The following is a 27,987-nucleotide window of genomic DNA, read 5'->3' on the forward strand; positions in this document are numbered from 1 at the left end:
ATAGGGACTCGAGATGCACGTTGAAGGAAGACCAATGTATGCGCAATAATTATACACAATTACATTCTATCGTCTCTACATCGATCTAGTACACCTCCAACACATACCTCCCTTCATCCTTCAACTTCATGATCTCCTTACTCGTCTCTCCCTTCTTCACCTTCTGCCCAGCAGCAGCCCACTCCTTCGCAATCGCCTCCTCCAGCACGTTCGTTACGTCCGGCACCGGCCACGTCGGTCCGCAAAGATAAAACGCACCCTCCTGCTTCCTATACGCCTCGATAATCTCATCGATTGTCTGCCTCATCCGGTCCTGAATGTAGATCTTCTGCGGCTGGTCTCGTGAGAATGCACGCCCAAGCAGTGTGATTACACCAGCGTCCTGGTAGGCTTCCCACTCCTCGCCGTAGCAGTATTCTTCGCGTTGGTGGCGCGAACCCATGTACAATAGAACTGAGCCGATTTCTTTGCCTTGAGCTTTCTCCATGGCGCGGTGCTGCACGAAGGCGCGGAAGGGTGCGAGACCAGTTCCGAGACCGGCCATGATGATGGGCTGTGTTGACTTGGCGGGTAGTTTCATGACGGATGGCTTGACGGAGACGGTTACTGTTTGACCCGGGTGGAGCTGCCACATATATCGAGTGGCCTGGCCGAACCTGTCTCGGCCACGTGGGTCGGTCCAGTTCACGACCACGACCATTAGGGCGACGGAAGTAGGTGTAACAGCTTGGCAGGAGGCGATGGAATATTCTCGTCTCTTCATCGGCGCGACGATGCGTGCGATTTCGTGGAATGACGGGTGGGCGGAGGAGAATTCAAGGAGGACATCCGCGTAGGTGACGGTGTCGACTTCTGCTCTGCGTTGGAACTCTTTGTAGCCATCTGGACCAGCCATCGTGAGCAAATTCTTCTTCTCTTCCTCGTTCGAGGCATACTCTGCCAGAGCCTCGTAGAACTTCTTGGGTGGTCGACCGAAGATATCGATGTTTTGGATCAAGGCTTGGTAGACTGTTCGGTTCTCGAATTTGTGCGGGTTGTTTAGCGCTGCGACTTCGACGACTTCTTCTGGGTCAAGACCATACCATTTGATGAAGTCCATCACTTGATCGTGGTCGTTCTCTGCATGGACGCCCAGGGCTTCGCCAATAGCGTACTTCAGACCAGAAGTACCCAGGTCGAACTCAATGTGGAAAATGTTTCGGTCGTATGTGAGTGGTGTGAGACGGCGATTCTCCTTGACGTGAACAGTGTACGTCTTGGTTGGCAGGTCAGGACGGAGGATCTCCTCGGTTCCGTAAGCCTCCTTGAAGAGCAGGCCCTTGGCAGCCTTCTGCCATGTTCGGAGAAGGGACGGCGACTCTTCCTCAGATTTATCCCATGATTGGAAGCTATTCGTAGTGATGTTTGCCACTGGTGCTGGCTTCGATGCGTCAACCTCTGCTTCCGCCCATTCTTTTGGCACTTCAACTTGTCTAAGTGTCTTCTCGAGATCTGCCACGACTTTCTCAAGAGTATGAATATCAGTACCATACTGAGCAAGTTTCTGAATACCCGTTTCTTCAGATCGTGCAAGAGCGACTCGAAGGAATGCGGTCTGCACAATAAGCGAGACAAGACCTTCGTCCTCGACTTCGAGCTCGGTAGCTTCAGGGTTGATCAAGAAAAGGCTGATGTTCTTCTTCGCGATTTCCTTTCGTGCCACGGCGGGAATCTTCTTCTCGACATCCTCATCCTTGACTCCAGGCAGGACAAGGATAAGCTTTCCCCCAGCTTCGATGCCGGAAAAGATATCGACCTTCTCGAACAGAGCAACATCGATGACAATGGCTGCATCAGCTTCGGTGATGACATACGTGGCGTCCAAGCTCTTCGGCGACTTTCGAATGTCGATTCGGTGTATGCCACCCTGAACAAGGTTATCATACGCCGTGCTGATGGCAACATTCTGCGAAGAGTCCTTTGCAAGAGCCTGTGCAAGATAGTGAGCAGCGGATGCAGATGGAGAATCATCGACGTTCCAAAAGGTGTACTGCTGGACCTCAGCATCGAGCAGGATTGGCGCAAGCTCTGACTGCGGCATGGTATCAACCGGTCTGCCTGCAAGCATGTGGTAGACACCAGCCACACTTTGCGGCGACCACGATTCGGATTTCGCGAACTTGATGTCTCTCACCTCTGGTGTTTGAGCCAGAACGGTGTTGAAAGAGACGGCTGCAAGCACGTCCTCGTACAGTCGTGATCGGATTCCACCTTCCGAGACTTCTTGAGCTGTTGTCACCTGACCCAGGACACCAATAGTCTTGACAGTGGATGGCAGAGCCTTCAGGAACGACTCTTCGATGAATGGTCTATAGACTCGCACATTGACCACGCCGACCTTGCCTCCAGCTTGAGCCAACTTCTCAGCAACCTGCGCAGCCAAGGAAGACTCAACTGAACCAAAGGTCACTAAGACTTGCTCAGCAGCTGAGTGACCGTAGTACTCGAAAGCCTTGTAGTCTGTTCCGAGCTCCTCGTTGAGTGCCTTAATGGTCTTCAGAACCTTTCCCTCAGTTGTGGAATGCTTGTGATCGTCTCCTTCAATTGCCTTAAGGACGTTCTGGTACGCTTTCTGCAGATTTGCCTGATCAAGGATATCGATTACTCTGGTGGTATCTCGGCTCATCTTCACACCATCGTAAGTGTGGATAGCAGGTACATCCTGAGAAAGAAGGGTCGCGAGGAGAGAAATGTGCTGAGCTTCGTGCGCAGACTGACTCGCGACCAGGTTGAAACCTAAATCTTCCGCCAACCACATGGTAGAAATGTAGTCGGACGCCAAAGCACCGTTCTTGCTGCCATCATAACCGGAAGCTGCAACATGTGCGACAAGAGGATTGTTGACGCCGTAAAGGAGGGACAGCTGGTCCAGAGCTTGTCGCAGGAAGTTGAGAGCAGATGAAGATGCGAGAACAGCTTGCGGAATATGCCTCCTCTTCACATCAAAGTCCTTCGAGAAGATGTATCCCAGTGCGGCTGTTCCTGCGCCAGATCTAATGTCCATTGATTGCACCTTCGGCGAGTAGCCATGAACGTTCTTTTCTTGCTCCTGAGCCCATTGCCGTGCTGAAATGTCGAGATCGAAAGTCTCTGGACTATATGACCATAGCTTGTCCGAGAGCAGATATGCGACTTGCTGCACCAAGGTCTGAGCCGTCACATAGGTTGGCCCAGCTATTGTCGAGAGGCCAATCTGCTTGCCAAAAGGGAGGGCACCCGACGTTGGCTGTGGCTCTTTGCTGGCCATAGCTGTGGTAATTGAGGGTGTCGAGGAACGGTAGGGGCGCCTTGGGATAGTCTGGGGAGCATCGCCAGGAAGAAAAGTGATTGAAAAGCATTTAGCCAGGCCGGTGGCCAGACCTACCCCTTGCTCTTCACATTTTTTGACTTTGCGACAACCGCTCGGCCTTGTCCCCAGCCATGTGTGAGAGCCGGCACTGACTTCACCACAAATTCGTGATCACGCAATTCGCACTAAAAAAGTCGGTCGGCATGAGATACACCGTCGGCCGACGGTCCATGCAAGATTCAGCCTGACCGATCGGCCGGATCTAAATCGGCCTCGTGCCACGTGCTAACACCTGTGGTCTTCAGCCATCACCGTACTTCGAGGTCTATCATTGGCCTTCATTTAGTACACTTCTGCCATTCTTCTACCATACTGTATAGGTACGTATTGCATCGCACCTGCTTACTCGTTTGACAGTGCTAGCGACTTTTCTACATGAATCGGATACGACCCTTCCCGTAACTTGAACTCCACCCCTGCGGATTCAAAGCCCTTGCCTTGATGAGCCACACTCTGGAGGCCGTCCTGTTGTAACGTGGTGTGCCAACGATCACCGACAGAGATAGGCAGAGCCTTGGTCATCGTACCCGTGGTGATGATTTCTCCGGGCAGTATACGTGGATGTAAACTTTGATTCTCCAGGATTTCGCAGAGATGTCGCAGTGCGTTCAGAGGGTTTCCCAGTACGTTCTTGGCACCACCACGATCCATCAATTCTTGGTTACGGTAGAGGTCGACTTTGACATCGCCTAGAGCCGAGATAAATTCTTCCTTGGATGCGGATGCCGCAGGCCGGATCGTCCGACCTATTAGCAGTACTTGATGGAGTGCTCCTGCCGCTGTTGTCTCCGCCGAATTGAACTTCCAGTCCCGGTAAATCGATTGCACAACTTCAAACCCGTGAGCAAACCATGATACGCAATCTAACAACTCAGTGTCGCTCATAGAAGCAGAAGGTGCAGATGCCATGCGCAATACAACCTCAGGCTCAATTCTAGGCTGCAAAGACATCGCTCTCTGGTTAAATTCGAAAGTCGGGTTCTCGCGCAAACTGAGAACGGTATTCGCATACATATATCCCCAATTGGAAGCATAAATGTTGTATTCGGGCCAGATGCTCTTGTTCGTAAAACCAATCTTTCGTCCTACAGGAAGCTGTCCTGCACCGTATGTTTCTGCCTGGTCCATGCGTATTGCGCAACATGCCGCTGCCACTTGGTACGCATCGTCTTGACTCAGCCCTTGTCTGCGCCATCTCGCTCCTGCGTTTATTGATCTTCCTTGTTGTCGAGTTCCTTCAATAAGTTGAGCAAGGTCTTGGATGCGCGGTTCGAAATTCGAAAGGTTGAAGCTCAGTCTGCACGTCCCGGCGAGCAGGCTCTTGCTAGCTCTAAGATATACCATATCTTCGGCCTTATGGACGATTGACCGAGTCGTCCCCTTCACTTTCCTTTCTCAGGCCGAGGATTAGAAGCTGTGATGGTTATATTAGCGTGATCGGTGGTGATAGTGATTTCAGCGTTGATATGCACCGGAACTGCAAGTTTCAGTCTACAGTAACAAGCAGTACATGCTGCACAAGCAAGCCGGCGATGGCTCACTGCTGTCGCCGTCAATCTGAACGGAGAGCCAGCATTGACGGTCCTCGAGTTCGGTTATGAGCGCACGCCCTCTGACGAGGTTAGCTTAGAGAAGTACTCGACGTACTCTCAAACACAACAGATCGAAGATTGCGTGTGATCAAATAGTGTTGCAATAATGCATACTGAGTGATCTGGCAGCGGAGGCTCCGTAGGACAGTATTGAATGGGTGGTGCGCATTGGCATCTTGCGGAGGTATCAGGATGAATCGCTCGCGACGTGTTTTCGACCGGTAGCCTTGCCTCATTAATCAGAAGACCTGCGCTAAGGATTTTTAGCGCGAAGCGCAAAATCCGCAGGTCGTCTGATCCCACAAGTGCCGATACGGCGTTTTGTATTACAATTTAGCCGTGATTCTAATCTTCTTTTCTGAGGAGAGCTTTTCTACTAAAAATCGGCTGAATTATTACTACGCGCCTAGGGTATTAGAATCGCGCTGCGATTCTGATGCGTATAACTGTTTCCCGGATTACCAGCGATGACGGGGCCGTTTTAGCGCATTTCTGAATCCTGAAAAACCGGTAGAACCTCTCCTATACAGACGTACCGTTTCGATTTCATAATATCCTTCGCTTCGCTAAATAGCTGCGTCCCGTTAAGAATCATCAGGCCATCCTTAAATAAGAAAAAGCGAAATAATTCCTCCTCTCCTAAGTCAACGGCAGCGACCTTTTATAGCCCCTAGAAATTTGTGTCTATTTTAAAGATGTCACCGAAACGTCTTCGCTGACTAGTCCCTACTTCCGTTATACCTCCGCCGATTTGTAATTTACCTTTAGCAGCTGTTATTTGGTAGAAGAGAAAAGAGAGGGAAACGCACCTGTTTTTACTTACCGCTGAATACATTGTATAAGAAGGTGGAAAAGGAGGATGAAATCCAGAACACAAAATCGAAATCGGGGCCTTATGGGATCAGACTGCCAAACGGCAGGACCGAAGGCTCCACAATGACGTTGCAGTCAGATTAGTGAGGCAAGGTAGCCCGGAACGAGGTGGAAGAAGAAACAAATGCTACAGAGGTTGCTATGAAACGCTGTAGTAGCTTGATCCGAAACATACCTTCGAGCATACTACCTTACTACAGCAAAAGCAACACAGATTCATCACTATAAATTGTCACTTCTTGTAAGCTGACGATCTTCGAGTATGTGTATATTCGAGTTCAATGACATTCAACAATATGACTCCCAGACGAGAGGCTCGCCCCGAATAAGGCTTTCCGAGAGTGGAATACCCTCATTCATTGTAGGTGGTTCTCGTCCTTGAGGGCAAGATGGCTGGCAGGGTAGTCGACGCTGCCTCACGTCGAGTGGCACTGACTGATGCGCGCACGGTCAATTTGCTGTGCCGGCGCGAGGAGGAATTGCGGTGGTGGTGAACACGCAAATGTATCACAGCCGCTCGCTGCGAACATGATGTGTCTTGGACGAGTAGCAGACTTTTATTACACATCCACAAACCATCTCGATGGCGGGAGTTCGGACGGCCAACTATGTTCGTGGAGCACGGCAGGTCCTGGGAGAACCCAACAACGACGGTTGATGCCTGAATAATGTTGAGTTGCTACGACTCGCAAATAGTGTCGTACACGAAACCAAAGGACAGTTGTGAAAGTGTTGTTTCATGGTGGCGACTACCCAGTGTGTAACATTGTGCTGTTGGAGATTGAATCGGTCATGGATACTTGAGGAAAAGGTACGTCAAGAACTTGTATGTCATGTCTACCATACCTTTAGAGTCTTCTGAGTCAGTACACCTGGTGACCACAAGGGACTTCTCAATTGTCCATTCCAAGGACTATCGCCAATGGCGAAACCTGCCGGGTGGCAGATTATCCCGGTCGAAATACAAACTAAAATCCTCAGATTGGCACTCTTCCTATCCACAGACGAGGTTACCGAGTTCTACTCTCCGCCGAGGCTACAGCAAACTATCCTAGCGATCGACAGAGCCACCAGACAGATTTGTCACCACGTCCTTGAGAGAGACTTTGTCCTCGTCAGCGCCAGAATTCATGAATGCATTGCCATAGGACGGAGGTCTAAGATATTGAAGAAGACGCTACAGCGACAGTACTCGCAAACACTCCTCCTTGAATCAATAGCAAGCAATTCAGATCTCGATCTATCACGGTTGGACGTGGATTTCGACGCCAACGATGAATGTAAGCAGAAACATATTGTCCTCAGCTTCAGCTTTATTGCGGACGAGACGTCATTGCTGGACTTCGGGTTGCTTGTCGCTCACAGACTTCATGGGCTTTGCACGACGCAACATATATCCTTCTTCCGCTATTCGACAAGTCCACAAACGGAGGCTCAACTCGGTGGGATCCTGAGCCACCTTGCAAGGATGCTTCAAGGATGTAGCGGCAGGTTCACGTTGACGATCGATTCTGAGGCAGAGCATCTTGGTGACGAGGATCAGTGGTTGTGCGATACCATTTGCACAGAACATGGGACGACAGGCTTCTTGGGTGTGTCTCAGGACCACCTGGACGAAATCCTTCGCTCGCTCAAAGAGGGCACCCCGGTCCACGAGCTGCTGTTCGCCATATTCCGCGCTACTGATCAATACCATCAGACTCTGGCGCACCAGCACTGGCTCACGTTCGACGACGAAGAAGCACTCTGTGCGCGTCGACTCAGCGGCCAACTTGTGTTCTTGCTCTATTCTGCTTATACTGAATGTATGCTTCGTCTACCGAATAGCTTTGACAGGCAGTGTAGGGCTTTGAAGATCTTCGCAGGCAAGCGAGACATCGTGTGGTACCTGGATGAGTATCTTACTTGGTTGCCCGAAGCAATACTAGCCGTCCAGGATGAAGACAGCAGTCCAAGCCCCTTCGTCCATCCTCCTATTATGCAGAAGGCTTATCTATACCTTGCCCTAGCTCGAGCTTCTATGGCGCCAACCCGGAGACGTGTCCAATTCGTCGTCAGCGAGGATGGTCGACTGCTATGGGAAAAGGTCAGCCATGCTTTGTCTCGCCGACTGGCAATTAAACGATGTAGAGATATTCGCCCGTTCGCTCAACCAGGCTACATGAACCCCAAACTTTCGCACTACTGTTTGCAACTGGCACGAGAGTGCGCGGATCGGCTTGAGGAGAATCATACGGGACCCCTTGGCCCATACATTGACCTGGACGATTGGAGGGCCCAGTTCGATCGTACCGCTGCCTGCATCGAAGAAGCCTTGCGACTCCCACGAAAGATGCGTCGAACGTTCATGAAAGGTCCGACCAGCTTTCAAGGCAACTTCAAGGACTATGCAAAGATCCTTGACCTCGGGCAAAAGATAGATGATTGCAAAGAGAGTCTTGGAAGCGACAGCGGTCGGTAGCTAAACGTATTGCTTCGCTTCACTGAAAACGGTGTCAAGTGCTAGGGTCTGAGGAAAGGGTTCGTTCCTTCATGGGATATCTTATCTCATGTTCGTGCACCCGAACACTGAAGGAGCCAGAATCACCACACCTAGGGCAGTTCCTACGACACAGACCCTCACAACTACAAGCCACATCCGAAAATGTTTCTAGATCATAGACGAGCCATCCAGCACTACGTGGTAGACACTCGCGACGAGAAATCAAAGCTCATGGCACAGGCCGGTCAAGTCCAAACTGTCCCTACCTCGCTTCGGCCTGCGCAGCGCTTCTGCCGCAACACTCTCCGCTTCTTCACGATCGATACAGAGACTCAAAATACGCGCATGGTCTTCGAGCATGTCAGAAAGTACGCTGGGACTGTCAAGTCATTTGCTGCGCGAAATGCTACGCTGTGCTGCGAACATGCCGATTAGACCAAGTGGTGGCATGCCATATAGTAGGCAGGAAGCGTTGAGCAGCAATCAGAACCATATTACCCCTTACGTACCATCGGTGCATCTGCATAGCCAAATTAGGCCACCCTCCATGCTCGCTTCTAACCCAGTAGAACGTGGGCTCTTGTTCTTCTTCGCATACATACCAAATGACTAATCACAGCAGAGCTCATGATTCCCACCATATAGGTTCTGGCCCCCATGTAGAGCCGCGTCACTCGTCAGCGCTATCAGCTTAGCTTGTACAACAATGCCGATGCTTGGTTCACGGTAAGATATCAGTAATTTCGGACGTGAACAAGTTGAGTAACTACTTCATGGCTTGGCCTCCTCAGAAAACGGTATGATATAGTAGCTCGACCTTCATAGAGCGTCGCGAGTGCAACTCTGGAAACATTGTCCTCACAGTGCAGATAGCAACAGCGTCCCACGTTCAGGCGGAGCTGATAACAGCGGAGAAGACATTATTGAAGCTGTGCAACTTCCCTTCGATCTCCAGGCAGCCCCATACACAACCCTTGAATTGCCACAACCACAGCGAATTGAATGAGCAACAACAAATTCAACGACTCTCAAGATGTCCTCCACCCCCAACCTCGCCACAGTCCTCCCTTCCGAAACACCTATCGCTGGGCCCCACCACCTCTTCAACTCCTCCTTCAGCATGACCTACCTCAGTCCGCATCCCCTACGCAACGCCTCAGTTCTGATGCTCGGAACCTACCACATGTCGCACCCCGAAACCCACCTAGGCAAAGCCTACGCCCAATCTCCACCACTACACCTGCACTTCTCGCAATCAGAATCGTTCGTCGTGCTACAGGGGCGCGTCGGCGGCACACAGGGTTGGGGGTGTGTCGATCGTGTGTACACCGCACGCGACGGCGTTCAGACCATCGATCCGTGGGTAGTGCATAGTTTCTGGCCTGTTCCGCCATCTTCGCATCCCGAGACGCGCGACGAGGCAGATGTGGACGCGAAGTTGTTGGTCTGGGCTCACCCGCGCTTACCCGGCCCGGAAGAGGGCATATTCCCGCCTAGTATGGACCATTTGTTTTTCCAGAGTATATTGGGATATGTGAGTGACGTGCATGAGGGGAAGGAGAAGATGGATGTGTTTCGGATTATGTTGATGCAGCATGAGAGTGAGACTGCGCCGGTTATGTTGCCTGTGTGGAACGTGCTTGGGCCGTTGAGGTGGTGGGTGCCGTGGAGGTTGCAGGGTTTGTTGGCTGCGGTTGCGAGGTGGCAGGGGAAGACGGCTGTGATGGAGAGGTATGTTGGGGTGGAGGACTATCAGAAGTGGTTGCAGGTGCAGGGGAAAATGAAGACGACGTGAGAGGCAGGTTGCGTTGGTGTGGCAGCTGCTTTCTATCGAGGCACCGCACGCATTCAATATCGTCAGGCAGGCGCTGGTCCGAACTTGGTCGCATCTATACCGTTGTTTCTGCATTGTTCTCTCTTAGCAGTACTCAATTCTCAACATGCTCACATAAGACCAACTTTGCGTTGATGACAGGCGCCACTAGTGTGTCGTTAACGTACCGTTACCTTCAGACATCGCGACGGTTGAATCCCGAATCATCAAGGTGTATCATAGCCGCTGCTTTATTGACCCTCTGGAGATGCTTGGGGCGCTATGCGGATACGTTGTCGTAGATTCGCGTTCTCTTGCTCAAGCTGCCTTATCTTCCCTGCATATCCATCCATCTCCTCTGTGGCAATAGTCCCAGACTCCTCGATGATCTTGAACACACGAAAGAGTCTGAGTATAATGATGAGGCTCCCTGCTTCTTCCACTGGTCCACGGGTCAACGCATCAATAAGGAAGCTAGCAAGAATAGCTGTAGCATCGAAGCAATGAAACTTAGATTTGAAGTAGCTAGATATGTTAGTCATACACCTACTGCGGGCGACTTGGCCAAATTACCTGAAGCCAAAAGCATAGATGCTACACAACAATTCTGCCATGAACAAGCAGCTGAATACTAAGCTGAGTATGTCGAGTCCTTCGTTGATTCTCTGCCAGACCTTGACGTCCTCCCCGTTATGCTCACATATGTGGAGTGAGATGAGGAAGTCGGCAAAGATACCAGCCACGTCAAGGGTAACTAGGATCATAACAAAGTAATGGCCATATTTGGAGGTCAGAAACCATTGCAAAAAGTGCCGTATCCTGTTCGCGGACGGGTTCGAATCGACAAAATGGCGAGCTAGGAAGTCCTTTGAGGTATGTTTAAGGCGGTGTCGATCTGAATGTAAAAGAGGAGTATATGAGCCATGCTGCTCTTCATCTGCCATGTTCAGTAGCTGAATACTGACTGTGCTTAGAGTGTTAAGCGGAGAGGGTATATTAGGGAAAAGGTTCACTCGCGATGTCCAGGGGCGTGGTATCACGAGGTGAAGCGTAAGCTCTATTGCCCGGAATCGCGATACAGAGCTTGAGAGGCATAAATGCAATAACAGAAACGTGATTGCCACGAGCAAGGAGACTACCAGTTTCTGCCCATACCGGAGGGGGTGCAGCTTCGACAGCCAGAGATACTCGGCAGGAGCGACGCGTATTCTCGCGTTGGTGTCGGCACCAGAAACGTCACTTCTAGGCTTCCAGGCCGACAAGAATTGTCACATTCCATTGTTTACAACATGCGCTCTTGGTCCGGCTTCAGTTCATACGCTATGCACCTTCACCAACTGCTTGACACTTTCAACATTCAATGTCGTACGCAATCGAGACTAAGAAACGAAAGTTTGACCGCATACTCGAATCGCTGATAGAGCCATCTTCTCCACAAGCACAATATCCCGAACGTCGAGCATCACTGAATTCGCGCGATAATGCTTCTACCACGAAAAGGACTCTAAGAGAAGAATTGCTGGAAGCATCGAAGCGGCGCCGTGTTACACCGACACTGAGCAAATCTACATCGCACAGCTCTCTGCTTGGCCATTACCTGCCATCGAGCAGAGCAGCATTTCTAGAACGACTCGAGACCTTCAGACATGTTACGAAATGGCACATACCTTCTACTGTGGCTATCAATGCAGCAGAGTGGGCGAAGAGAGGCTGGGTCTGTGCTGATGTAGATACTGTCTCATGTGGCTCCTGTTCGGAGAGAGTCACGATTAACCTGGACATGAAGAGTAGGCAGGAGGACGACAAAGAGAATCAGGCCGATACAGAGCAGAACAACGCTGTGAGGGAAGTTCCGATGGAGGAAGGCGAGGCGACCGACGATATGGCTGTGGAGGTCTACGAAGCGCTGATCAAGAGGTATGGAGACCTGATAACCACTTCGCACTCGGAGAGCTGTCCATGGAGAAGACGTGGTTGCGACTCGGCAATACAGAGGATCGAAGGTCTCCTCAACACATCGAACGTTGTATCCGCGGTGCGCGGTCGTTTCGAGAGCATGGCTGAGAAGATCGAGGATGTCCCTACTGTATCAGATTTGCCCGCATACGAAGACTTGCCTGCACCTAATATTCATGATCTCGAAGAGCTTCAGTTCACGCCTGCAAATCTGAACGCGTTGAAGCTTGCTGTCTGTGGTTGGCAGTACAAAGAGGCCGATGTCGTTGAATGCAAGCATTGCTTCAGGTCCCTTGGCCTGTGGCTCTATAGAGGGCCGACGCCGACTATGGAGCACCTAGATGCGATAGAAAGCCATCTGGAATACTGTCCATGGCGGTCTTCTGACGCGCAAGAGACAGTGCTCATGATACACCCAGACAGCGATAGAAGTGCAGGCAAGAAATTGAAGTTTCCTGGCTGGGCTCTGGCATACCATGCTATCAAGAAGCACAACCTAAAGAAGAAGGGAGGCGCAGATCGGTCTTCTATGTCCATATCCCAATTCGATGGCGTGGACACCGAACGAGAACATGTATCTCCCGAACAACGCGAGAAGAAGATGAGGGATTTGATGAGGCGGATCAAGGAGATCAAGAAGCCATTCAATGTGAAAAGCCTGCTGAAAAAGAAAGGATAGATCCGAGCAGTACTAGCAAGCACTTACACTTCGATGATGGATGAAACCAACAGGAACAGCACGTGTCAAAACGTTGTTGAAAACACGTTGTTCTCAGATCCATTCCTTCGCGGCCCCACCAACTCGGCGTAGCAGTCTTCAGGCCGGATGTTGCAGACGGCGACGATGCTGTACCGCCAACACGCCCACGATTGCAGAGTGCTATTTCGATGGCTTCGTGACAACGGTTACTAAGGCTACTTTCCAACTTGCACATGCGCTTCCTACGGCGTCCCGGTGCGCGAGCCCGGGCACGAGGCTACAGCGGCTGCTCAAGCCATGCACGGCTTGGCACGTATCGGAAAAGCGAGATCAGCGCTCCAGGTGAGCGTTCCTGACCAAAGGTTCCCACAAATTGAGGCAATTTAGGCGTGACGGGGTGCCCACGTTGCTTTTCCGAGGGGTGCCATGGCAGGAGCACTTCGAGCTAATCGGGAGAATGCGGCCTCTGTTATCGATAATCGAATTGCTTTTTGGCTGCGCTAAGCTGTGGACTCGAAGCCGGAAGTCTACCCAATAGTGGAAGCGTGTCTCAACGGTCGACGAGTGCGCTTGACTTTTGCAAACAATGGCAAGAGTCGGGCCTCTACTTGATACTGCTCGTTCAGAAAGAAAATAATCTTCCATAGATAGAGCGGAAAGCAGCCAGTGAGCTCATTGTCAGAGCACAAGGACACTTGGCAGTGGAAACCAGATTGGGAGCCTTCCCCGGATTTTCGAGCACGAAAGGCTAATTGCGACCCCGCTGACGCTAAACGTCATTCCACAAGAGAGGCACCTGCCAGGCCTGCCTCAACTTCTACAGGCAAGCCCGTAGTTTCCAGTATAAGGGTATCACGAAACGATCTTGAAGGTACCTTAGGCGTAGACATTCTGTCGCCTCTCACAAGGATCTATCGTATATCGAAAGTCGAGTTTCTGCAGCAGTAAGCTTGGAACATGGACAACGATACAACAATTGTGGATCGCTGAGACGTGATGCTTAGCCTGCTCTGCGTACCCAAACTAAACAACTAACATGTGCGCTTCACGCTTTCGCACATTGATGAGAATGAACATAGACACATTGCTTGCAAAAGCAGCTTCCGTCTTCTGATTCTGTTCTCGTTCGTGAAATCGTTGCCGACCTGCTGCCAATGAAATCGAATTCATGGACCAGGGTGCTCAACTGTAGTACCCGGACTTGGCCAACATACCCCGCAGGCAGTAACCACCAATGTCGAACAAGTCGGATATGCTTCTTACTCGAAGTAGGGCAAGCCCTTGTGTATCACTTCCCGCATTGATACTCAGGCTTGCAACCTGGGCCGCGTTATTCGTGTCCTTGCGTCCAGTGTCGTACTTGCCATTCGTCAGAAGCTCTACGTGCGGCAGGCACATCACAGCTCCTCTTTCCCTTCACTTCAAATAGCGCACCTTCCACGCACGTACGGCGTACTTGTACTCATTTCTTCCGATTGGCAATACTCTCCTCACATCTCGAATCCTTTACTTGCTTGCTGTTCTGTTCCGAGATCATATCACTGCTTACTGCCTTTCACCTAACGACGTCGATAACCATTGCACACCTGTGTTCGATCGAAGACATATCACTGGCATCGAGTGAGTACGAACACGCGTCTCCGCACGTGCAAGGAACTCTCCACCGCCTATTCACACGACGAATGCGGTGCTCACCATTTGAGGCTCATCGACTGACATAGGCAATCGGCTTTTGAAAGGTTCGTAATACTTTCTTTGTCGTTGGCGTCGCTGTCACATCTTTTGATCAGTATCACTGCCCCACATGGGCACGCAACTCTCGCAATCAGGCAGAAGTCGCTAACTTCCACATCCAGACAGCCGGAACCTCGCTATCATCCTGTCCGAGTCAGTAGACATGTCTGGCTCAGTGACTCGTGTCACGGAAGGCGCTCGATCCGCTGCTCAGCGAGTCGAGTCCGCGGCCGCGGAAGCAGTCCAGAACCCAACACAAGCTAAGAAGGACTTTCTCCATGTGCCCGCTGTACGAGCGGCCCTACCCTTCGTCAATGGCGGCCTAGCCGGAATGTTTGCAACGATGTGCATTCAGCCGATAGACATGGTCAAAGTACGAATACAACTGGCAGGCGAGGGAGCAAGAGGTGGCCCAAGACCATCACCATTAGGTGTAGCCAAAGATATCATTGCTCAAGGAAAAGTGCTTGATCTATACTCTGGTCTATCTGCAGGTCTTCTCAGACAAGCCGTATATACCACCGCAAGATTGGGCTTCTTCGACACATTCCAGACATTGCTCGCATCAAGAGCGGAGAAGAACGGTACCAGCGTGACGTTCCTCGAACGCAGTGCTGCTGGCTTGACGGCTGGTGGTCTGGCTGCGATGGTCGGGAATCCAGCAGATTTAGCACTGATCCGCATGCAATCGGATGGTCTGAAACCAAAGTCCGAACGAGCCAACTACCGATCAGTCTTCGACGCTCTGAAACGAATTGCCGGGGCTGAAGGTGTCGGCGCACTATGGACTGGTGCTTCGCCAACAGTCATTCGCGCCATGGCGCTGAACTTTGGTCAACTGACATTCTTCGCTGAGTCAAAAGCCCAACTCAAGACACGTGCACCGCAACTTTCCGAATCGACGCAAAGATTTGGTGCGTCCGCCATAGCAGGGTTCTTCGCATCATTCTTCTCCCTACCATTCGACTTCGTCAAGACCAGATTGCAGAAGCAATCAAAACGTCCAGATGGCACATATCCATACAAGGGCTTCGTGGATTGTGCTAAGAAAGTCGTCAAGGATGAAGGGTTCATGAGATTCTATCGTGGGTTTGGTACCTACTACATTAGAATTGCTCCCCATGCGTAAGTGTGAAACCCCTTTCTGCTTGGCCTTTGCTGACTTGTTCCCAGAATGATCACCCTAATCGTTGCCGATTACCTGAAGCTCATCACAGCATAAATGGCCACAAAGGAACACATCAAAGGAGGTTCTTAAGGTGATCTAGCTCATCAAGCCACGATTGAAGACACAATCAAGGTGAGGAGGGCCTTGAACCAATCGTTTGTAAATAGGCGTTCGAAGCGGAGTTGGCGGACCATCGACGGGCGAGAGCGACTGCTGCCCTGTGTTTCTGAGAGCACAGGTGTCGTTGTTTGCTAGCGACTTGCTTAAATCATCAGACTATACCCATTTACTATTGCAGCTCGATATGCAAGGCATCAGCATCAACAGCAGATAGCAGTACATAGCAAGATAGCACAAAGATGCATCATCAAGACAGACGAAGACAACTTTAGCTTTGATATTTTATCCCTTCCACCGAGTCTCCCTGGCTTTACACCACGTGTATTACTGATGTGAGGCTTGTCACTAGGTAGTGGGTAGCCGGGTAAGCTTCCGTTTCGGGTGGCTCACGCCCGGCTGCGGAGAGCGGAGCATTTATCATAGGGCCCGACTCAAAAAAGTCCATATGAAACAGGCCAGCTGAAGGTGTTGAGTCCTGACAGAGCTCGACGAGCGCGATAGATGGCAGAAAGACGTGCACCTGTCACTGCGCCAGAGCTGCTACTGAAGATCGTTCTCTCTGGTACCCAAACCCACTACGAGTCCCGCGGCCTAATCGACGACAAACGCCTCGAACATCTCCTCCATGCCGGCAAGCAGATTCTCTACAAGTCGCATCAGGAAGCCGATGTTCGCCAGAATTTGGGCTTTAGTCCGGCCGTATGGGTCGGTCTGACCACAGTACTGAACAGAGCGATACCAGTTCTCGACACACAATGCTTCGCTTGGAAAGCCAACGTAGCGAACGGAAATGGACATGATTACGACAGTAACATCAATGGTAGCGCAACTGCCTCATCCTCTGATCTGATTGCGTCGAATTACCTGAGTTTGATCAAGGACATCGAACGTCTCAATGACCTATGTACGATTGCGCGGAATTTACTAGCTACGACTCGCCGTGCGCAGAATCTAGCAGCGGAAAAGAGCTTCGATCAAGCTATACTGCGTTTGATTGATGTCTGCGTGCGGGTCACAGCCCGTGGCTTCGATGGAGAGACGACGACGCACACCTCGAGCACTGCACAGACCGCAACCTCGATCAATAGCGATGGAACTACCACACAGCGAAATAGAAATCAGGACAAATGGCAGAAGGTGGTGAATCTGTACAAGAGGTTGTTGATAACATGTCTGCAGTTTCTGCATAATTTTATTATGCACAATGAGCAGCGGAAGCTGGTGTTGTGGCTTGACCTGTTCGGGAGTGCAGGGCTTGGTGTTGAGGGGAGACGGAGAGAGATGGGGGAGGTTGAGGCTGTGACTGCGCAGATTGAGGGGAGGCAGAGGGGTGGAGCGGTTGGCGAACTTGAGAGGCTCGATGAAGAGTCGGAGGAGGGCGTGGAAGGCGAGCTGGAAGCTGAGATTGAGGTCGAGGTGTCTGACGGACGAGTCGATCAATTGAGAATTGGACCTGGTGCGTTGAAAGAGTTACAGGAGATCACGGCTGCAGATCTGGGATACGATATCGAGGATGTACATGCGCTGTTCGACCTTATGAGTGCCGAACGAGTGCTGGATCCGGCATCGCAGGAAAGGAAGAAAGCGCTGATGGATAAGATACGGACTGATCTGGAGAGGATGTCGGGCTTGACTGCAACACAGCTGGACGATAACCCAGATATTCTGCTACGGGCTGGTGCTGCGCTCAGGGAGCATCTAGCACTTCGAGACTTCAGTGCGCGGACTGCACCGAGGCCACCTCCACCTGTACCGAGACGAGCGAGTTCGTTGTTGACCGCAAGAGGACGGCAGTTGGATAACTTGCCGGATCTGGCGAATTATGCTAACCTTGCAACGACCGAGCAAGACATTACGGAGGATGATCTTGTCATGCCGAGGACTTCTGAGTCAGCTGCTGAAACACTGCAGGAGGCTAAGGATGAACTAATGGCTAGGTTGCAGGATAATCAGCCTATGCTTGATGAGAACGGAGAGCAGGTCTACGAGATTGAAGCTGAGGGCGAAGGTGTCCTTGAAGATGATGTGGTCGACGAAAGTGCTGAGGGCAGTGTTGAGGAAGAGGAAGAAGAGGAGGAGGAAGAGGAAGAAGGCGAGGATTACAGACGTCCAGGTGATCAAGAGAGAGGCCTACTCACAGACGTGCCACTTGTGCTCGGACCGACCGAGATCGAAGCACTACCCATGATCATACAGGCGGGTATAGTCGACAATTTTGGCATAAAGAATAATACTAGCGTCGACAGGCAAGGCGCTAGAAATATGCAGGCTGTCCGTTGTCACATTCTACTAGCCCAAGAGGCTGGTCGGAACGTTCTTAGGGAGCTCCTGATCTTCATCGCAGCATGGGACCTGCCCGACGATGAATTCTATTTCAAGATGATGGTGCAGATCATGGAAGCGATCCTCAAGAATGGTCTCATGTCCCACGCATACTCCGACTTCGGTCAAGCAAAGGACATAATATCTCCTGCTCAGGCTGTTGTTATCAAGATTCTGACGCATATCTTCAGGACGAAGTATAGTCCTTCTCAGAATCAGCGAGACGGGGACGACCGATTACCTGCAAGACCACGGAACCCGGCGCCGCTCAGCAGAGTCGATGTTCTGACTGTCAGATACATCTTTACGGTTTTCAGAGGCAACATCATCCCTGAGACCTGCGCGCTGATCTACCTTCAGGGACAAATTCGATCGAACCTAGCGATAGCCGAGGACTTCCCACTTAACCTCTGGGATATGGAGCGTGTCTACGAAGGAGTCTACCAATTCCTCGAATTCTTCGCTGTGCTCACCGAGAACAACGACTGGAAGCGGCTATTGATCGAGTGGGAGATCGTCTACGATCTAGTCACTCTGATCAAGGAGCTCGACGCCAGTATACCGAAAGCCACCCTAACCAGCTCCATGCCACCACATGGAAAAGCTCCGCCTAGGAATCCGCAGAGCTTCAGAGGACATGCCTCAAACGCTTACGCTGCACAACTACAACAAGTCGAACGACCTTACGATCAGCCTGGCAGTGCCACCAAGCCTCCTACTGCACCCGAACAAGATCCGTCAGACTTCGAATGGCGTAATCTTAAGAAGCTCATCGTCCTTGTCCTCTCCAGTCTTGTCTGGAAGAGCCCTACAGTCCAAGACCAGATTCGACTCCACGGTGGCGTCGGGACGATTCTATCCTGTACACAATACGACGGACACAACCCATACATTAAAGAACACGCAGTCATGTGTCTCAAATTCCTCCTCGAAGGCAACAGAGAAAACCAAGCAATAATCTCAGACCTTGAAGCCCAAGGCGTAGCCAACAACAACGACCTCGAGCGCGAATTCGGCGTTCGAGCAAACGTGCAAAATGGTCGTGTTACGATCCAACAGCAACAACAGGCGCAACGACAAGCACAACAAGCAGCCGCAGCGCACCGCGCCCAAGATTATTACGCCGCCCAGAATCACGGCTACAATGCCAACACCTCGCAGCAGAACCAGAATAGAGCGCCACCCATCACTAGCATATCGTCGCATCCAGTCCGCCGCGCAAGTGAAGGGGCCACCAGCACAGCGGAGAAACTAGCTAGTATGACGGAGCGTTTCAACAGGCTTGACATCAGTAATTTTGCGAGAGGGTTACCGATCCGACAGGCGCAGCAGCAACATCGGGGCGTTAATGTTGGGTTGCCGCAGGCGCAGAGTGTTAGGGGGAGTATGCAGGAGGTGGGTGAAGTTTTTGAAGAGGAGGATATCGAGGAAGTCAGTGGGGAGGAGGACGAAATTGTTGATGAGAATGGACGAGTTATGGATGTGGGGAGTATGTTGTGATGCACTGGGGGTAGGGTATTGTTATGAAGTGTATATACGATAGTACCAAATATTGAGGAAGAGGGTGATCATGGGTCTCCCAGAAGTGACGGGCATTCGAAATTGCGACCCTATCATTCCATCGTTTTCATGGCAACAGTCGTATCATGCATCTTTAGGTTCCATCCGTACACTCATCAGTGACCACAAAAGCACCGTGCATTGTGCCTCAGGCACTTTTGTCTGACCTGCACGCAAGCGGGTCGTGTTCCTTCCAACCGTGCAATGTGCATCGACCGAGACCCGTAATTGCGGAACTCTATACCATCTACTTGTGTAGATATGAGTGCAGCTGCCGACTGCGTCTTGAAACCTCTTTTACAGATAGCATGGAAAGTGCTGTCCGAACCAAGAACCGACAGCGACCTAGGGTTCAACTCCTGAAAGTGCGTCCTCGACACGCGCGGCAGCCATGTTGAAGAATCCCCTCCGTCGACATCACGAGAAGTGCCAACTTCAGTTCGAGCCTCTAGCAAACTACCGGCACGAGCCATAGCGTGCGAAAATAAGACGGGATCAATACGACTGAGCTATCTGCGTGGAAAATGAACAAACATAGGCTTTATGGTCATGTTCGAAACTTTTGTTGATTCAGAGTGGTCCAAAATTTTGTCTTCATGGGACGCCTTCTAAGCTAGGTACAATCACAAGACACGATATCGGGGCTGGAGGTGCCATCTTCAGCCGAACGTTGAAGACGGATAGCCAAACGTTTGGTGAATTTTGCCTCGAGAGCTTCGTGCAGAAGCTCGCCGAGCAGGCGCAAAAAAGGAACAAGTCCGGCACTTTCCGCCCACGCCAGACGAAACAGCATGCAACTCATTCCAGAATCGACAAGGTGATTCTGTCCCACTGAACCTTCTTCTGCCTGTGGCTTGAAGTTGCAGCTGAAACCTGCATTGCCACCGGCATCAAGAAGCCTTGTCGCGAGGGGCTATCGAGCTATCGAGACATTTCGTACAAGTACAGCTGCGATTATTGCTCGACTCTTGTCCCCTCGCGCTCGACCTATCTAATACTCCAATAGGCATCTTGCCCAGATCAAGTCTTCACAGTGGTGAAGCTCCACCTCATGCGATCGATATGCGAACTTCTTGGCATACTTCAAACTGATATGCGACTTCAACTTCTCGCGCACGCATAAAGCTAGCTAGAAGTGCGAGGCGATGCCACAAGATCAAGACGTCAGTAGCCGCTGCAGCTCCCAGTCCGCTCAGATTTATGACTCCTTAGCTATGCCTGTATTAACATTTGGTACACTTTCACCGCTCAATTTGCATCGGCATCCCTGCTTACGCCTACTGCCAGGCAAAGTCATGGCTTCGCGACCCTGTCAGGCAACGGGCGACCACCGTGCTATATCATCGGCGGACTTCATGTACAAAAGATGACCACGAAAACTCTTATCAGCTATTAAAGACGCTGCATGTAGTAATCTACTCTGCGCTTCTTTCGCCTGCCACTTAGCATGTCGCTTTGAACGCCGCCGTTCACGAGCGCATCGGCCCCTCTTGCCGCTATCGAACCTACACTCAGAGCGACGGAAGAGAAATCATTTCACCAAACAGAATAGCTTCTTAGATCTTGACGGTAACTGCGCCGAGATGACAGCACGCTATGTCTACAAGGACCTCGAGGAGGGGCAGATCAGGCTCCTAAAGTTGCTGCCAGACGAAAGAATGTTGCTTGGCGAGATCGAGCATTACGAGGTCTTCCCGAGAACTGCTGAGCAATCTGCTCTGCCCTTCGAACCTTACGAGAACGAAAACCAGTCACCGGAAGTTCCGCGGTACCATGCCTTGTCTCATCACTGGGACCCTCGGCCTGATGATGAGGATGCTTTGCCACAGCTCTTCATCAAGGGTCAGAACGCGCTCTACACGATACCGTTGCGCCAAAGCCTGTTCGAGGCGCTAAGGGCCATACGAGCCAAGATGCGCAGCATGTCTGACACGGAAAATGTTCACATCAAGGGGGATCCAACGCGCAAAAAGTCTGAAGGCATACAATGGACGCGGTATTTGTGGATCGACGCTATTTGCATCAATCAGAAGTCGACAGAAGACAAGAATACGCAGCTTCCGCTAATGGGCACGATCTACAACTGTGCCCTGTCAGTCATTGTGTGGTTGGGTATGCCGGATGACCAAGGCCGCACACGAAAGGGTATTGAGTTCGTCAAAGAATTGAAACATTTGCAAAAGCTTCGCGATTTTCTGGAGAAACCAGAGCACAAAGAATCGTGGCAGTCCTTTGCGGCACTCACTAGGAAAGCTTGGTTCACCAGGCTGTGGATCGTGCAGGAGATAGCAGCTGCTAGGGAAGCCGTGCTGCTTTCAGATGATATGATCCTGTCGTGGGATGATTTCGCCGGCGCTCTTTCACTGTTTGTCTCCACGTTCAAACAAGTGCGAGCCGTTCTTGCAGAAGACGGCGTGTTCGCCAAGGAGAGAGACTTCTTCGGGGAGATCAAGCTTTCTGGGGCAAATATTCTTGTTGAGACCAGACGAGCTTTACTGCGCAAGCGTAAGGATGGCGAGATCGCAGAGCATCGCAAATCGCTGGAAGCCCTGTTGACAAGCTTGTCAAGGTTTGAGGTGACCGATCCACACGACATCGTGTATGCGATCCTTTGGCTCTCGAGCGATGCAGGTCCTGGAAAGAGGGGTCAACGCAAAAGTCATCCGTTCAACTTGAGCACGCCTGCTCCATCGCCAATTCAAATACGCCCAGCTCACCAAGCGAACTCGTCTTCTGGGCCAACCGCTTGTCCGGCCCAGACCCCTTCCGAATGTTTAGCTCTTTCTATCCCTGATCAGAGCCCCTTAACACCAGCAGGAAGTTCCAGGAAAAGGCAGCGCTCTGCGACAAAACCCATGAAGTCTCGTAAACGCCAAAGACTCGAATCACCCATCCACACCCAGACTGCTGACAGTGGCGGTGTACCAACAGCAGTCACGAACGATTTTGCGCTCGCGGTCATACCTGCTATAACAGTTTCCGAACAGCAAGAGGAACAAAACGAGGCCGATGAAAGCTTACCTGACGACGTCATCACGATCGACTATAAGATGCCCGTCTACGACCTCTGCGCCCAAGTAATGAAACACATCATTACCACGACAGAAAGATTGGACATATTGTGTTTCCATTGGGCTCCAGGTCCAGGGGATGGAGAGGCTCCGCATCCATCGTGGTTACCTTATACCATGCGAAACAAGTACGCCGCGCCAATGAGTGGTACCGAACACAACGAAGAGATTGTCTCAAGGGTCCATGCCGACCCATTAATTGGTCAGCCTGGTGCCCAAGCACGGCACTATCTTGCCTGCGGCCGCACACGAGCACGAAGAATCACGATAGACAAGAATCGCATCTTACACGCCAACGGCCATCGTCTCGCTACAATTACCGAAACCTGCGAGCGCGCAACCAACGCCGTCATTCCCTTCGAGTGGCGCGAAGCACTCAACTGGACTGACAACAGTCTAGATCCGCCTGACATCTTTTGGCGAACGCTTGTGGCTGACAAAGGCCCAGACGAGCTCACTGGCGCACCGCCTGACAGATTCAGCTTTGCTTGCAAATGGGCATTCGAGCTCGGAGCAAAGCGCACACACGTGGATCTCAAAGAAGTGCGCAACAACGGCAAAGTCGAAGCTCCGCTGGTGGAGTTCCTAGATACGGCAATCGCGACTACCTGGAACAGAAAGTTGTTTGTTTCTGCGAGGTGTCAAAATGACGACTCTGGTGCGAGGATCATTGGACTTGGGCCTGGAGAAGCAAAGGTAGGAGACATGATTTGTGTGCTACGAGGCTGCGCTGTACCCGTGCTGCTCCGACCAAAGAGGGGTTTGACATCTCATCTAGCAGTGCCCACTCAGACACAGGCACCAAGGATCATTACAGACATGCAAGATCCTCCATTGAAAGAGGACTGCACGCTTGTAGGAGAGTGTTATGTGGATGGGTTTATGCATGGCGAGTGCTACAAATATGTCGATGACCACGGGATACCTAGACAGGAGTTCCGCATTCACTAGGGGTACCCATTCGGTCTCAAATCTTGGCGTTCCCTGTGGCATTCACGAAATGTTTTGGACCCCTTGAAAGTCTCATCATGCCTTAGCTCATTATAGATGTGTTGCCAACTCTGTTGGACAGGGCAAGAACGACCACATGATGCAGCAGGGTGGGCTATGCTTGCCTTCTGCAATCATCACAAGACTAGGCTGTCTTGGCACTGCAGGGTGCTTTTGTCAACTTCTGCCTGACCTGGTACTCTGAACACTTTGCCTTGTTCCCTGCAGCTCCGCGGTCACATTGCTGTCACAACTCCTGAAGTCATTTTCTTCCGCTGCTCGGGAGTACATCATATCGCCTTAACCACAACGTGTCATGGAGATTGTCCTTTTCTTCTCATCTTCTACACACCAAAAGTCCCAAAGGCACCGTGGCACGACCTGGTTCGACTTCGGATCTGCCATTGTTGCCCCAGGTACACTGTACCACTACATGCGAGAAACAAGTCTTGTAGTTTCTTCACCTTACTACACTCACATTTCGTGGTCACCGATCTAGCTAGACGCATATATGGATGACTGCTCACAGAAGACGGGACCTTCCTCTGACCAATGGGAAGTCCACAAATCTACCATAGTCTCTCTCTACAAGAAGCACCCTCTGAAGCATGTCCATCAAGTCATGAGCACCAACTACGGCTTTCGTGCAACGTAAGTCGATCCCAATTCATGCCAACTTAGCTTTCCAGAAGCCCCTCGCGAATGGTGGTCCACTCCACGATTGCACTACTCTTCGTATCATACGATAATGGCTTCTCTAGTCATATGAACATCTATAAAACTCCAGACTTTCCGATGCTGACTTCTCCCCTGCAGTAAGCGCATGTACGACCGACGCCTCAAAGCCTGGAATGTCACCAAGAACCTTAGCAAAGCAAGGAAGGACGATATCATCGATATGTTAGTCGAGTCTGGAACATGGACAAGCGACACCATTCCATCCAAAGCACGACACTTGGACATCAACGTCAATGACCATGCAAAGCTGATACGCTATGTCAAATCGCGGTCTCGATCTCGAGGCGCTTCGAACACACCCGAGTCGAGTCCTGACCAGTCTCATGGAAGGACCTCGGCTCGATCGTCAGCATCACCAGGAGCATCTCGAGACCTTCTCTCACCATCGCAAGAAGCACAATCATGGGTAGTGGTCTCGCGCTCGCCGGATTCTATCTCTGTTGAGACAATCATTCCCAACAAGAACGACCAGCCAGGCATGGGTACAGCTCTTTTGCCGGCTGTTAACCCTCTCGTCCTGATTGAAGATCGAGCAACGATTGAGACTTGTCCGCAGTCTACAGAGCTTGAACCATTAGTTCAGTTCCGACCAGGCCTTCCACAGCACAACGTCAAGTTCGACTTTGTCATGTTTCCAACGCCGACCATACCACACGAATCAAAGTCCCTCAACGTCGAGAAGCTGCTGAGGAGCATCAACGCCTACTTCGATGCCAACGATGGAGTCGCCGCCACACCTACTGGTCAAGGTTACGACCACCAAGTCACGCTCGGCAGCCTGCCGTCCGAACACATCTCCCCAAGTTATACATTCTGGTCCGAGCTCAAACACGGCATCTACCTTCTCAAGGTTCAGTCATCAAGCCTTGCATGGCCAGCGCTCGACAGAGCATGTGAGCTCGCACGCATAACTCTCAGCAACCCGACGACATTCGACTTCCTCTTCTTGAAGGAGCTGTTTCTAACCCTGTCGCCAGTGAACACCAGGATCTGCTCACGGATTCGCACAATCCTGCTGCAGTACCTCAGTTATCTCGCTTATTTCAACCTCCCACCATCTCATCCAATCGCAGTGATATGTCATGAGCTCCAGCACGACGACCACGACCGCGAAGTATCCGAGCGGGCACTCTCGTGCATGCTGAACGCCATTCACACATATCATTCGCAATTCGCTGGGACCGAGATGGCAGTCAAGCTCGAGTGCTCCATCATCACCCTGCTAAGGAGAGATGGTGAGCTTGAACTTGCGGCCGCAAAGGCGCGGACCTTGTTTCGCAAATGCCAGAGCCAGCTCCCCATGTTTAATGGCACACATCAGGTCCAATCCAACGAAACAGCAAAACCTCTAAAACACGCACGAATGGCGGCCACGGAGCTCGCACACGTCTGTGTAGATCAAGGCGGCGATGCTTACGACGAGGCAATTGAGTACAGCCTCTTCGCATTAACAGGCAAGATGCCGTTGTTTGACTCCATCGAGGAATGGCCGCCCTCTCCCTCCGATTTCTGCTGCTTCATCCAGGATAAGAAGTCAGTGCATGTCCTGGAGGACTTGGCGAAGATCTATGGGGAGCTTGGGCTTATGGGCCAGGCCTTGCGTTGGCTTGAGATGGCGGAGCTGCTGGCTAGTCAGCTGTACGGTGGTGCGCATGAGTCCACTGCTACTGCTCATATTGTCGAGAAATTGGAGCACATGAGGGCAGGGGACTGAGCAATCGTTTCTAGATTCAGTACCGACAAGGGAGCCACAAATCGAAGCATGTAAAAGGTATCCGATGGCTTATCATGCATCATGCATCAATGCAATGAGACATCTGGTGCTATTGACTAAATCATGGTGTCTACCTGAGTAACTACCATCTACCTCCTCAACTCAATCCTCGGCCCCGTAAACCTCCTATTCGCATACACAAACCAATTGACCACTCCCAACAACGCAAGCACCCCCAAAACCGCACTCGCATAATTCATCGTACTCCCACTCACCGGCCTCCCCGCCGGAAAGCAATAAAACACGCTAATCAGCACCGTCCACGCGATCGTCACGAAATTCACCAGCCACCCAACAGCACCCATATGCCATTTATTCTCGCGTCTATCCGCGCCGATGACGTTGCGGTCACGCCCACCAAGCATGAGGAAGAACACCGGGATCGCAATGCTGATGTGCAAGCTGATCAGACATGTGCCGATGATGGAGTTGAACGCGGTGGTACTGCCGAGGTAGATACATCCCATGATGAACACTATCGTGGCGTTGAAGAAAAGGGCCCAGACGGGCACGCCAAGTCTGCTATCTATCGTGCCGATTTTGCCGGAGAAGACGAGGCCGTTGTCGCGTGCGAAGGACCATGTGAGGCGACTGGCGGTTTGTTGGGTTGCGTTCAGTGCGAAGTAGCCTGTTAGCAGGAGGAAGACTGTCATTGCGGTTGCGCCCTTGCCGCTGCGGGTTGCTTGTTCCCAGATGGCGAAGATGGGGAGGGGTGACATGACGACGCCCATTGGGTCGGAGATGCAGTAGAACATTGCGACGACGAAGGGGAATGTGGTGAAGAAGCCGATGAGGATTGTCGCGATTAGGGCCTTGGGGACGGCGGATGCGGCGTTCAGTGCGTCTTCTGCTAGGTGCACGGCACCGTCGATGCCGACGTACATGAAGTGTGGGTTTACCAGGCCAGTTAGGAAGACGACACCGTTGGGCCAGCCAGAGCCTTCGTTGACGAATGTCGTCCAGACGAAACTGGTGGACGCTTTTGGTGATGCACGCGCTAGACACGCGATGAAGAATGTAGCAAAGCAGGCGAGAGAGAAGAACATGCCGATGTCGTGCGTCAGTGGGGCGCGGCGCAGGATCAGAAGGTTGTAGGCTAGCACCAGAATATTACTGCCTTGGTAGATGAGGAATGTATGCCATCGCGCTGGGACGTATGTTGGGTGCCAGTAGGCTGCCATGCCGAGAACGACCTGTGGGATTATTACGCAGACTGATGCGCATGTTGCAAGCCAGGCGAAAATGTTGACTATACCGGTCGTGTAACTCGCGCCTCGACGGATAGATTTCGGTGCGAGGAGGTATGTCCAGTGGTACTGGCCGCCGGCTGTCGGGTATCTGGCGGCCAGCTCACACATGCTGAGGGCGCAGCAGCCGACGGTGAAGAAGCTGATTATCACGCCATAGATGATGGTCACGGGGCCGCCAGCGAGGAAACCGAGGAACATAGTGGCGGCAACGCCGCACCAGCTGTTGCAGACATTGAAGCCGGCAGAGAGGATGTCGAGGGCTTTGAGGGTACGGGGAGGAGCGTTGCTTCCGAAAATGGCTGTGTATGTCAGCTTGTGGTTCAATGGTATCAGACTCGGGTCGAGGGGAGAGTAAGTGGAAATGATGGCACATACTGTTGTCACGGCTCGTTGATTCTTCCGAGGCGTTCTCACGGTCGATGCCGGTGACGTGAGATTCGCTCTTATCATCCATGT

At 51.6% G+C, this 27,987-nt stretch overlaps 11 protein-coding genes across 11 annotated transcripts; 7 read left to right on the plus strand and 4 right to left on the minus strand.

Moving 5' to 3' along the window:
- Positions 1-85: 85 nt before the first annotated feature.
- Positions 86-3,286, minus strand: MET10 (sulfite reductase [NADPH] flavoprotein component; the record flags this gene model as incomplete). Its single annotated transcript, XM_064868954.1, has 1 exon — positions 86-3,286. The coding sequence occupies one exon, from the start codon at positions 3,284-3,286 to the stop codon at positions 86-88; it is 3,201 nt and encodes a 1,066-aa protein (XP_064734451.1).
- Positions 3,287-3,730: 444 nt separating this feature from the next.
- Positions 3,731-4,516, minus strand: PMZ80_000505 (uncharacterized protein; the record flags this gene model as incomplete). The annotated part of the gene is made up of 1 exon (XM_064868955.1): positions 3,731-4,516. The coding sequence occupies one exon, from the start codon at positions 4,514-4,516 to the stop codon at positions 3,731-3,733; it is 786 nt and encodes a 261-aa protein (XP_064734452.1).
- Positions 4,517-6,775: 2,259 nt separating this feature from the next.
- PMZ80_000506 (uncharacterized protein) lies at positions 6,776-8,314 on the plus strand (the record flags this gene model as incomplete). The annotated part of the gene is made up of 1 exon (XM_064868956.1): positions 6,776-8,314. One exon carries the CDS (start codon positions 6,776-6,778, stop codon positions 8,312-8,314), a length of 1,539 nt encoding a protein of 512 aa, XP_064734453.1.
- Positions 8,315-9,368: 1,054 nt separating this feature from the next.
- On the plus strand, positions 9,369-10,130 carry PMZ80_000507 (uncharacterized protein; the record flags this gene model as incomplete). The annotated part of the gene is made up of 1 exon (XM_064868957.1): positions 9,369-10,130. The coding sequence occupies one exon, from the start codon at positions 9,369-9,371 to the stop codon at positions 10,128-10,130; it is 762 nt and encodes a 253-aa protein (XP_064734454.1).
- A 269-nt stretch (positions 10,131-10,399) lies between these two features.
- PMZ80_000508 (uncharacterized protein) lies at positions 10,400-11,092 on the minus strand (the record flags this gene model as incomplete). The annotated part of the gene is made up of 2 exons (XM_064868958.1): positions 10,400-10,673; positions 10,722-11,092. The coding sequence occupies 2 exons, from the start codon at positions 11,090-11,092 to the stop codon at positions 10,400-10,402; spliced, it is 645 nt and encodes a 214-aa protein (XP_064734455.1).
- Positions 11,093-11,508: 416 nt separating this feature from the next.
- On the plus strand, positions 11,509-12,783 carry PMZ80_000509 (uncharacterized protein; the record flags this gene model as incomplete). The annotated part of the gene is made up of 1 exon (XM_064868959.1): positions 11,509-12,783. The coding sequence occupies one exon, from the start codon at positions 11,509-11,511 to the stop codon at positions 12,781-12,783; it is 1,275 nt and encodes a 424-aa protein (XP_064734456.1).
- Positions 12,784-14,701: 1,918 nt separating this feature from the next.
- MIC33 (putative mitochondrial 2-oxoglutarate/malate carrier protein) lies at positions 14,702-15,760 on the plus strand (the record flags this gene model as incomplete). The annotated part of the gene is made up of 2 exons (XM_064868960.1): positions 14,702-15,663; positions 15,712-15,760. The coding sequence occupies 2 exons, from the start codon at positions 14,702-14,704 to the stop codon at positions 15,758-15,760; spliced, it is 1,011 nt and encodes a 336-aa protein (XP_064734457.1).
- Positions 15,761-16,327: 567 nt separating this feature from the next.
- On the plus strand, positions 16,328-19,648 carry PMZ80_000511 (uncharacterized protein; the record flags this gene model as incomplete). The annotated part of the gene is made up of 1 exon (XM_064868961.1): positions 16,328-19,648. The coding sequence occupies one exon, from the start codon at positions 16,328-16,330 to the stop codon at positions 19,646-19,648; it is 3,321 nt and encodes a 1,106-aa protein (XP_064734458.1).
- A 1,643-nt stretch (positions 19,649-21,291) lies between these two features.
- Positions 21,292-23,730, plus strand: PMZ80_000512 (uncharacterized protein; the record flags this gene model as incomplete). Its single annotated transcript, XM_064868962.1, has 1 exon — positions 21,292-23,730. The coding sequence occupies one exon, from the start codon at positions 21,292-21,294 to the stop codon at positions 23,728-23,730; it is 2,439 nt and encodes an 812-aa protein (XP_064734459.1).
- Positions 23,731-24,280: 550 nt separating this feature from the next.
- PMZ80_000513 (uncharacterized protein) lies at positions 24,281-26,221 on the plus strand (the record flags this gene model as incomplete). The annotated part of the gene is made up of 2 exons (XM_064868963.1): positions 24,281-24,420; positions 24,586-26,221. 2 exons carry the CDS (start codon positions 24,281-24,283, stop codon positions 26,219-26,221), a joined length of 1,776 nt encoding a protein of 591 aa, XP_064734460.1.
- Positions 26,222-26,370: 149 nt separating this feature from the next.
- PMZ80_000514 (uncharacterized protein) lies at positions 26,371-27,985 on the minus strand (the record flags this gene model as incomplete). Its single annotated transcript, XM_064868964.1, has 2 exons — positions 26,371-27,830; positions 27,907-27,985. 2 exons carry the CDS (start codon positions 27,983-27,985, stop codon positions 26,371-26,373), a joined length of 1,539 nt encoding a protein of 512 aa, XP_064734461.1.
- Positions 27,986-27,987: the final 2 nt, after the last annotated feature.

Source organism: Knufia obscura, assembly GCF_036327395.1.
Source record: "Knufia obscura strain CCFEE 5817 isolate CBS 148926 chromosome Unknown scaffold_1, whole genome shotgun sequence".
Lineage (NCBI taxonomy): Eukaryota > Fungi > Ascomycota > Eurotiomycetes > Chaetothyriales > Trichomeriaceae > Knufia > Knufia obscura.